General features: G+C 39.8%; 1 protein-coding gene across 1 annotated transcript in view; it reads right to left on the bottom strand.

Annotated features, from left to right (window-relative positions):
• FHOD3 (formin homology 2 domain containing 3) overlaps positions 1 to 11,195 on the bottom strand; it is a 197,084-nt gene that overhangs the window by 124,737 nt on the left and 61,152 nt on the right. The window contains exon 3 of the mRNA XM_009707416.1: positions 4,592 to 4,703. Within this exon, the coding sequence (XP_009705718.1) occupies positions 4,592 to 4,703 (112 nt within the window). The remainder of the gene's footprint in view (positions 1 to 4,591; positions 4,704 to 11,195) is intronic.

Below are 11,195 nucleotides of genomic sequence, written 5' to 3'. Positions count from 1 at the left end.
CACTACAAAAATGTCTTCCTGTGGTTTCCAATGAAAAATAAAAATGGAAGAAGATAAGAAAGAGAAACAAAATGGGGAAACTGTGCAATTCTGACTTACAATAATGCCATTTGGAAAAAAGCAAGGTGACAACAACATAAAAAATTATTTAATCTACTGCATTATTCACTGAGAGTCCTTCTAGGAAAATATGCCTTTATTTCACAGGTAGGCTTTATTCTTAGTGGAACAGTCCTTTTTTTTTTTTTTTTTTTAAAGACAGCATCCTGGTGTTTGATCTTTTTTGCCTGAGTATCTTGATAATTCTCTATTATCATAGAAGATTACTTTCAGGATCACCTTGCTGTCTTCCTGCAAGGACAATATATAATTCTCTTCTACCCATGCTGCTTCTCTATTTCAGAATACAATTTATAAAAATGGTTAATCAGACACAGGTACTAGTAAGGCAGCACTGTAATAGCTCATCCATCTTTCAAAGGCTTTAATTAAGGTGCTGCTACTAAACCTAGGCAATTTCTAAAACCTAGCCTTAAATTTGAAATCCTTCATCTATTTCCTAACTGAATTCAAGAGGAGGCAGTACTATCAACGACTTTGACAGAGCTACTCCAATTTGTACCAGATTAAACCTTTCTTTTCAAATGCTATTTTCCTCATTATGATCTTAAGCTGAACAGCCAAGGAGCGAACATGAAAACAGCCATAAGGCCGTCTACCCAGCTGGGGACAAGGCAGTTCTGGTGTGGAAGTTGCAGTGTGAACTCACTGCATTACTATACTTGGGTTAATATTCCTTGCTTACATATAATGAGAGCCTATAGTTTCCAATCTATGATCCAGACAGTATGGGATATGGGCAGACCTAAAGCACGTGTCTGCTCTCATCCACTCTCATGCCCTGAGCTTGGATTTCTGAGTATGTTGTTCCTGGAGAGTTACCACTTAAAGATGAGACCACAGGCTGGAGTCTACATAAAAAAACTTAATTTTCAAGGCAATATTTTTGTAATGATAGGCTGATAGTGAAAAAAACTCCTTCTCCTTTCAAGCTGCATAGAAAAACTGTGAAAGATACCTTGGAAAATCATACACTAAAACAATTGTTGACTTTTCTAAACTCATTGGCTGCTGCAGTAAAACAATGATGGTCATATAAGAGATATGAAAATCATGATGTATATTTTCCCTTTTCCTTTAAAAGGCTGTTTGTATGTGGAGAACATTAAAAGCTCTCTATTTACAGATTGAGAGGAACCTTTGAGGAAACTATTATGCAGAGTTAAAGTCTACAGCTTCCATTTTCTGTGTAATGGTCAGAATATAACAAATCCTGAAAAACCTAAACTCAAATCCAGGTTTGGCAACGCATATGTACTTCTAGTAAAAAATGTAAATCCATTTAATATTTGTATATTACGGAGTTTATTTTTAAAAATAGTAAGTGTAATCATTGACGCTTGCCAATTCTCAAAAAGCTTTACTTTCCTGCCTGTCTCCTCCACCCGATCATGACGTAGAAGAATGATGATGTAAAAGAATGATGATTTAGCATCCCAGTAATTCTTCTGGGAGCAGACTGGGATGTTCCCATAAGGTTATGACTTCTATGCAGGACTCACGGCAAAATTGATGGGAGTGATGAAACAGGCTCATTGAAGTAAAACAACAAAGGCTGAGTTTTGTGTGTGTTCTCCTGCCTTCTAATGGGTAAAACAAGAACTGCTCGACTGCTTTTCACAGGCTTCTCACTGGTAACAGCTCATTGTCGTGGCTACTCTGATGGGAAGACTGGAGCCTCAACCCTGATGCTACTTACAGCTCTCTGAGTAGTCACGCACAGTGCACAGACAACTACGGGCTTGCAACAATTAAGCCTGTATTAAATTAATACAGTCTATTTATCGAATAACGTTGTCCATTGTTTTAAGTCTCAGTCTTTTCTCAGTTTCCCCTTTAAATGCTTTTATGTATTCAATTTAATGCTGTCATTCATGTCTTACACAAAATCTTGACATTACAACTATGCAGGATGTGCACAGTGTGTATTAACGCATGCAAAGCCTTTCATCAGGCCAGAACCATAGATGAGGAGTGCCACCAACTTACAGAGTGCTTGTCTCTAGTAGCCATAGGATGGAAAGGTAGTAACACTTTTGGAAAGACCTCAACATCTTGTACGCCTGGCTGTTTAAATATGAGTGAAAATACAGCCTTCCATCATACCTACGGTAAGGGCATTAATTTAGTGTATACCTAACTATGTGTGAAATGGCAGGAAAAGCAGAGAAGTGATAATACGGGCCATTTACAAATAATGTAATAAGTTAGGTAGCAGAAACTTAATTCACTAACAGTATGTGACAGTGTCCAGGTCAGTAACAGTGCTTTAATCTCTGTCCTAAAAAATGCTTGCGATAAAGCAGCCCCAGACAGCAGAGTGCAACACCAGCTCCACTTCCCAGAGCCCGCACGGTCCTGGTATGCTTAAACTGAAAAGAGATCAAATTCCTCTGGGGCTCTGAAACAAGAAAGGGTGGGGGGAAGGGGGAGCTAGGTGGAAGTATAAGTGGAGGCTACTTGCCTATATGATGAGGGCCATGGAGTTACTCACTTCTGGTCTGCTTGTATCTGAGAGTAAAGCCGGCACTTCTGTGGATCTGTGTACTTGTTTGCATATGGATGTATTCTCACATAGAAACCACAGATGGCATCGCTTTGAAACCAGGCTGAGTTAATATGGAGTTCTTTATGTTAATCATGTGTGGTACACGTGTTGAGGAATTACGTCACATCTCATCACCTTGTATGTACATGAAACACTGGACTTTCTTCAAAGCAGTGTTAAACTTAATTACATACCTACAAGATTTACGACAATGTTCAAGAAAAGGCACACCGCTTTTTCTTTGTCTGTATTTTTGTTCCATTAAATCAGTCATTAAAGGCAGGTACCCCTCAGTTATAAGCCACTGATTTCAAAATATAAATTAAAACATAGCACATCCACAGCAAAAAGTGAAGAGCTATTACACTAATGGCCTAAAAAGGAACTAAATATAAAACAAGAAAAAAAAAACAAACTCTATTGTAGCTAAGTGCAACTGCTTAATAATAATAATAAAAAAGAAAAACTGTATATTTGGGCCTAAGTTATTTGCAAGAGTTCATGAGACAATCTGCCAACCCACAGGTATGAGAATTCCCATAAACCCTCTCCTTGTGCTCCTAACATGTTATCCATCTAACTACACGCATCACTTCCTTTCACATGTTTTATGTTGTTACTTAAGTTGTTTTATTACTTTGGGGCATGTAAATGTTTGCCTAAGGCTGTTCTACAGATACTGAAGGGAATACACAGTGCATGGTAGTGTGTTTAGGGTCCTCCTTTCTTCCTCTCTTTTCTTTAATGAGGTTTACTAGCATGTGAACAGATGGCAATTTGAACATGTTGAGAATACCAGTGAGTTCAGAGAGCTGAGGAAATACTAAGAATGACTGTAAAACTAAATCACAGTGCTCACAATTACACAAATATTGTAATTACATTTCTGTTTATGGCATTGTAAGGTTTATTGGTTTTAATTCAAAACAGAAAGCCAACCTGAAGAGCCCACCATTGAAAGTGCTACACTGTTTTTGAATTGCCACTGCCTGCTCTCCTGCCATAGTGACAATTTGGGTTTTTTTTTTGGTCTTTTCAATGCACTCATTGTGATAGCTGAAAGTAAAATCTGGCTACTTTCTCCTATTTCTGGCACCACGTTCCTCCCCATCCCCCAACTTCTTTTGTTTCACTTTTACCATATCAAGTCGCTCAAACAAGTTCAGCATGGAGGCAGTTGCTCCACAGAGGGGATTTTGCTTTCAACCTCCATGTGTTTGAGACCACAACAATAGCTCTCCCAACCTCAAAAACTCTCCTTGAGGCAAAGGAATGTTTTGCATCAAGAGAGAATGCCCTGGGAGCTTAGCAATGGCTTTGTGGGAAGAACAAGAAAGAACCATTTTTGTTCTATTTATTTGCAAAAAATACAGTATACATATTCAAGTATTTTTCATGAGCCTGAAGGGTAACAGATTTTGTAGTATAATATCTGCTCAAGGGCTTTATTTTAATGTAACAACAGATGGTTTTGCTTTTGCCATAAAGCCTGTACTATTACTGACCTCGTCTTTCTCTTCAAAGGGATTACACTGATTAGATATCATTTTCTCTTCTAAATCAGACTGCTGCTTCTCAGAAGGAAGCGGAAGGATGGTCTGGCCCGAAGGAGCCTCCAAGGTTGGAAGATGCAACGGGGCTTACTTTGCTCATGGGTGCAGGGAAGGGGCAATGACTGTGGTGCCCAGGGAGGGAGTCGATTTCCTCAGCTTTTCACTCTTCATTTTCCCACTATAATTCATTCCTCAAAACAATCTTAAATTGCATGAATACTTAAAATATGCTTTTAATCAAGAAATGAAGGGTATGTCGCACAAAGCAGGCATCACAACAGCAGTTCTAGAACCACTAAAATCAGTGATGAAATGCCCCCCTGATCTCAGCAGTCATGGGATTTTGCACCCCCCAAGTAAGGCTACTCACCTCTCTTTTCATCGACAGTAGATACTGCCTGGATTAAAAGTGGTGCGTTGGATTCGGTATACTCCACAAACACCAGCAGCAGCTTCAGTGCTGTCTTTACCACCAGGCGGAACTGGAAGACAAGAGTGTGACTTGTCATTCAGCAAACCACAGCATTTCCAGATGTGCTAAATGACAGTGGGCAAGACGCAAGCACAGTGATCCAGATCTGGTAATAACACATGGATGGAAGAGATTAAGCTGTGCCAGGACTGAAAAAATGAAAGGTAGGCAGTTGGCAGAAAATTTCATTCACTGGACAGTGCCCTCCTAGGGAAGTCTCAATAGTCAATGAATCCAAAGGAAAGCGTAACGCTGCCACATGTAATAAAAGACTGGACATCCCACCTATGCGTGCACCTATGTACATCCCCAACACTGCTGTCCGAAGCTTGATGTACACAGAATCTCTGAGCTAAGAATGCATATATTCCTCTATTTGTCAACACAAAATTTATTTTCCCCTTTCCCTGTGGGCTTTTAATATTGTCAAATTGCTCTATGATGTGATGAACTTCTCCTCATGCCTTCTTATAATGTTACTAGTTAATGCTTACATTATTAAATAGATCAACCTCAATATTTAACACAACTTCGGAAAAAGTGTGTTTAGTCTCCAACTATCCCACTCTGTCACACAATGTGTGATTTATTGGAACTGAGCATTCTGCCTGCAAGTTTTCATGCTCAGTTTTTTGAACATCCCCAGGAGTGCGAGTTCAGCAAAGACTCAACGTTGGTAAAACGGACCTACTGGAGATAATAGCCAAACTCTATCAGTTTCGTCACAAGATCCCCCATTTCCAGAGACAATCATTTGACTATCAGATAATTTTCAAAGCACTGAGTAAGAATTTTTAGGGACTTTCTTAGCATGATCAGATATGTGAAAAATTATCTCTTAAGGGAATATTTGGAGTTTTTAATAAAAGGAGACGTGAAATAGGACTTTTTAATAGGCAGGGCTCTACGTGTGCAGCTGAGAAGGCTTTTACTAGGAGAATTGATTCTAGGTCAAATTGGCCATATCCTCAATTTAAATCATGGATTTAAAGCCAAATAAAAGGTGATATGCTGCTGGTCCCAGAAACACAATTTCCAACCTACTGTGATTGAATCAAGCTCAAGAAAAACAGGTATTTGTAAGTTTACTGTATTTTTCTGCTACCTTGTTCTGCAACACACCTATCCAACAACGTGTAAGATTTTTAATGAGACAGTTACAGTAATGTGGTCATTATTGTCTCCTTTGCCATTGACAGATTTTTAAATCTACTTTAGGATGCATTCATGTAGAGATAAGCCACGTTCCAGGAAATCTCTGTCTTTGTCTCATTACATTAATTTGGTAGGCACCCCGAGACATAACTGCCTGGTCAATAAAATGTCCCACCCAGGGGGAAAAGAAAAAAATTAAAATCATTATACTGAATTGCTAAACTCTTTCAGGGACATATATAGAGTTTCTGTCAGTATTAGTTCATTCCCATTCCCTCATTGTTTCAAGTCCTCTCAACACAACTCTCCTAAGATGCAAAGAATCACTATTAATCATTTCGTAGATGCATGCAAAGACAGTGACTGTGTCTATATTCTAAAAAAGACTGTGAGTGCAACAGGCATAGACTCTAGCTGCTGCTTTCACATTTCCACTCACAGAGATGTACTAGAGCTGACTTCAAGATAATGAGCTAAAATGCAGCTTGCAGCTATAAACAGAGAGTTTAGTGTGAATGTGACCCTATTTCCCTAGCTTCTTGGGTTTTAGCCACTTGTGCTGAATTGAGCTTAATGCACTACAATGACACTACTAGCAACGCAAAATCTGTTGTTGAACCTAGACTCTTTCAGACTTGATGTATCATCAAATCAGTTACTTTTAGGGCTGACAGCCAGGAAAACCCAGTGACAAACCTGACCAGGTCCCTTAAGATGCTTAGTTAGCCGAATTTGCAGTTGCACTGCTTCAGCAATACTTTATAGATAGATGGTGTAGTCAAAGGAAATTGAAATCCGATGACACACCAACAAATCACTTCCCCGTGACTGCACTGGACATCTGTGTATTTGCCCGTCAGTCCAATACCACACCGTTTCGGCTCTGCAATGACATTTCCCTTAGCAACTAAGTTCAATTGTTTAACGGACATATCGAAAGAATTTCCAACAAGGCTCCACTTGTTTTGTAAAGTTACTTTGTAAAATAGGAGTTACCAGATTACTGTAAACAATTCTAGTATTAACATACTTCCCAGCTAACCACTTGTGTACTACCTACTAATCTGATCAGAACCCTTTCCCTAGAAAGGAAACATTGGATATTCCTTTTGATGGTTCTTAAAACCCTCACACCTGGCCACACGGTGACAATAGGATGCATTTACACACAAGTACTCCATGGCAAAGTTCCCATACATTTCCATTTGACAGCAATCAGTGGGAGACATGCTGGGTTTATGTCTGGTTTTGCAAATCTCTTTTGCTTCCAGAAAAAAGGACCTTCTGCAATATCCTTGCTCTAACTGCTGCTTGCTGGCCATGGCAGCTGCCGTAATGAGCTGGTCCCTACGCACCTCGTATTTGTCGTGCTGCAGACCCTGTGAAGCCTCAGGGCAGCCCACTGCAGTTGCACCAGACCAAGGCTCAAGCCAGCTGATTATTCGGGTCCTGTCTGCAGGTGTCAACCTCCTGTGCTTAACAAGCTAACAGATGACAGCGTAAGGAATAAATACCACCCAGAAGCAGTCCTGGAGAAAAGGAGTGATTAGAAAAGCTATGTTTTGCTTGCCATTTAGCTAGTAGAGGGATACTATAAGTTCAGTTCCTCAACCTGCAAATTTTCAGGGCTTACCCAACCCCTCACAAAACAGTCCATCAGCCCTGAGAAGTGGAGGTGTCTGTAGGTGAAAGTATGTACCATGGCAGCTTTCTGCTGGTAGTCAGCACAGCCACTAGCTTTGAGAAAAAATGCATTTAAAACATGCTGTTTCCTGCTCAATAGAAAATGGCATTTATGACTGCTTTGGGCACTTTTAAATCTGCATGCTTTGGACACCTTGGGCAAGTACAAAACCGAAATACTGCAGTCCTAGACTAACCTGCACAATACCTACACTGGGCACTTACTAGCTGCCTGTGACCCATACAACCTTTGCACACATCCTACAACGGGGCTTTTAAATACTACTTTAATAGTGCTTCTTGACAGAAGCAGGCAATCCTCGAGTGGCGGCACTGCCCCTTGGAAACAGAAGTCTGTCTTCAGCCAGCCAAAGCCCTCAAGACATCTGATAGCCTGTCACCCATAGACACAAGGACAGGCCAGGGTCTGACATGCTCACACTAAAATCAACTCTAATTATCCACCATGGCACCAAGACGTCTCTGAGAGGTCTGTTCCAGGGATACTTGCTGCCAAGACCCATGTGAAGCATGGTGTATTTTCTTACATAGCCTCCGATATGATGTCCTATCTGTCAAATGATCCCTTCATGACCACCTGTGGGCCTGACCTGCCTGTAGCAGCCCACGCATGCTGCTGCTGACACGTTAAGTGTCAGGTACTGCAACGGGAGGGGTTTCAACCAAGACCAAGCGTGACTGTTTCACAACTTTCAAAATACCAGAGCTACTCAGAAAGTTTCCATTTGTGATTAACTACGGTGACTGTCAAAGTGGGAGATCCTCATATCTTCCTGAGTGAATTATAAAATGTGTTTGCAGGGCATGCCTTTTCAATTATTTAAATAGTAGACAGCTACATTGCAAATAAAATAACTGTAAATCTCAAAACTAAGAGATTGCTGAAGAGGAAAAAAGAACGGCAATTCATTGCCTTTCTTGCTTCCCTTTGTGAAGCCACAGGAGTTTTTGCCGGTCACTGGTATCATTTCATTTCACATGATGTACCAGATGGCACAGCAATGGGAGCAATAGAAACAAGTTTCATATTTTGTTCACAAGTAGGTGAATCACTATTCATTTGAATCACTGTAAAAAACTTCATGAAGGCTTTTAAGGCTGTTTCTGGGATTTAAGGGGTGCTCATTTAGTACCGAAGACAGACACAACTGCTTTCTAAATCAGCTTCAACGGAGTCACAGTTCTGTTAAAATCCATGGGGCAATCACAGTATTACTTCAAACAGGACTAGATGTCAGAAGAGCAATAAAAGAGGTAGACGTATGCTGTGCTAGCTGAAAAAAAGTCCTGGTATCACCACTTTGCAAACATCAATTGTTGCAATTAATTTCAAATTTCCATCCTAAATATTACTGCTTGGTAATGCACTGGTTCGGTAAAGGGGTGTTTTAACAGTTCCGAGATTAAATCAGGACTCTTGAATGTCAAAACATTGAAGTATTAAAACTTTTATTAAGTTAGGAAAGAGAGCCATATTGTGTTTTTGTATCACGTGCAAGCTAATTTATAGACAGGAAATGATGTTAGCATCTTCTGGATAAAGATAAGATGTAGCCAGCAATGTAAAAGAAAGAAGAAAAATTATAAAACTTTCCCTCTGACTCGCTTTATGTTATACAGTGGAGTTTGGCAGTCACTTTCCTTTTTATCTCTTTATATTTAGACAATCAGAAATGTGTTAGAGACCACACAACAGGCTGCAAAACTCATGTCTCATGGAAGGGCTTGTCCCAGTCGTTAATCACTTGCCAGGAAAGGCTTTAGCCTTTACAAGGAACGTTGTCAGAAAGTTCATTGACTTAGAGACCATAATATATTCTCTTATTCAGAATGAGTAGACAGAATTAAATGGTGTGATGCTAAAAGAAACATCTGTAATTTTCCCTGATTTTTAAGAAGAATTACCAGAACTCAATGCCCTTAAAGGGTAATTTTCAAGGAAGAATGACAGGCAAATGAAGAAAAGAGGCAGAAAAGGAAGATGTACAGAAAGTGCCAGTTAAAACCTGCCATGAGAAAACTTAGTCCTAACAACATTCACCTTGAGCTTGCAGCATTACTGCCAAGGCCATCAAAAATAAGTACAGGACATGTTTACTTTATCTATTAAAAGGTTAGATGTGCATAAACAAAAAAGCATTGGGATCTTCTAGGATTTCGTACAACACTACATGTTCCATATATTTCTGTATCTGTCTTTCCCAACCTGCCTCTCCAGTTCAGACAAGGGAGCCAGACCAAAGCACAGCTTTGGCTTACATGTCTCTGGGTCAATCTCATGAGCTGGGCAAGAATAAAACTAGGAGGTGGGGGGAAAGCTCTATAGCGGAGCAGTGATGAAAAATATCTTCTAACATTTCCAAATTATAATTTGGGATTCAACCAGAGTTTGTATCCAGCTCTTCAGTTTCCTGTTGTACTTGTTGTTGCTAATAGTTCAAAAAGCTCCTTCAGCACCTGGTAAAACTACAGAGATATATATACACACACACACACACACACTCTTCCACATATACAAAGAGACTAATACATGTATTAGAAGAATATATGTAACTAGAAGAAAATTTTGTTTTCTCTATCTGTTTGTTTGCTTTCAGTTTACTGTTTTACTGTTAGTTTACATGGTACTAGAAGCCTCAGGGCTGTGTTTCAACTTCAGCATTACTGGATATGAGCAATGATAGCTGACAGTTCTGTATGAAAGAAGGTTTGCCTCTAACAACTGCACAACACAATCTTATCTTCCTAATGCTCTGGCATAAAGTGTCTGTGTTTTGTGGCAGTTCCCAGAACTCTGCCAGTTTCTTTGTTCTTCTTCTTTCCCTGGAAGATAAAAATGCACCTGGAACATGTCTGCCCTTGTTCTCAGAGAAACGTCTAAACTTGAAATCAGACTGAAATCAGAAATCTAATATTGAAAACAGATGATGATGAGGAAGGACAACTGGATAATCTTATGTTGGTATAAGATCCCTTTGCATAGCTTCAGTAAAAATTAAGGTATTTACAGCCCATAAAACAGGATGTGTACAAAGCGGAAGGAGGTTGATCTTCTTTCTCAACCAGGCAGTCAGTGCCAGGTATGTGCAAGTATAACATATGAAAGCCCTTTGCCAAGGATGCATATCTGTAGTCAGTCTTTTAGAAACATAATTTATCTGACACATACAACATCCCAGTATTTTCTGATAAATATTAACTTTCTCGAATCTCTGGACCCATGACATTTCAGTATTTCACAAGCTGTTCACCTGTATTTATGTAACACGGATGTCTCCATTGCAGCCAGCATCTCACTGGACCTTTCCCACACCTGCACAGCAGAAAAGCCAGCCAAGAGCTCCAGCGCTGGGTGCACAAGCAGGGAGAGCCACCTCTGATACGACGACTAAAGACCAGCTATCTCAGAAGTATGCAGGGCTGGCTACACACTGGAAAGCACCATAACATCTACAGCAACAGCAAATAGCTTTGTAAATGTGTTGTACAGAGTGTTTACGCAACCCAGACAAAAATATACCAGAATGGGGGCGTCAAACAAGCAAAGGGAAAGACACTAGGGGATAAAACATTTGGAAACCCCTATTACTAGGATTTGCAAATGCCTTACAGAACATAGAAACAAATCAAATTCTTTCTGTTC

Source organism: Cariama cristata, unplaced genomic scaffold (genome assembly GCF_000690535.1).
Source record: "Cariama cristata isolate BGI_N322 unplaced genomic scaffold, ASM69053v1 scaffold4019, whole genome shotgun sequence".
In the NCBI taxonomy this organism is placed as follows: Eukaryota; Metazoa; Chordata; class Aves; order Cariamiformes; family Cariamidae; genus Cariama; species Cariama cristata.
This window is presented reverse-complemented; position numbering and strand designations above follow the sequence as displayed.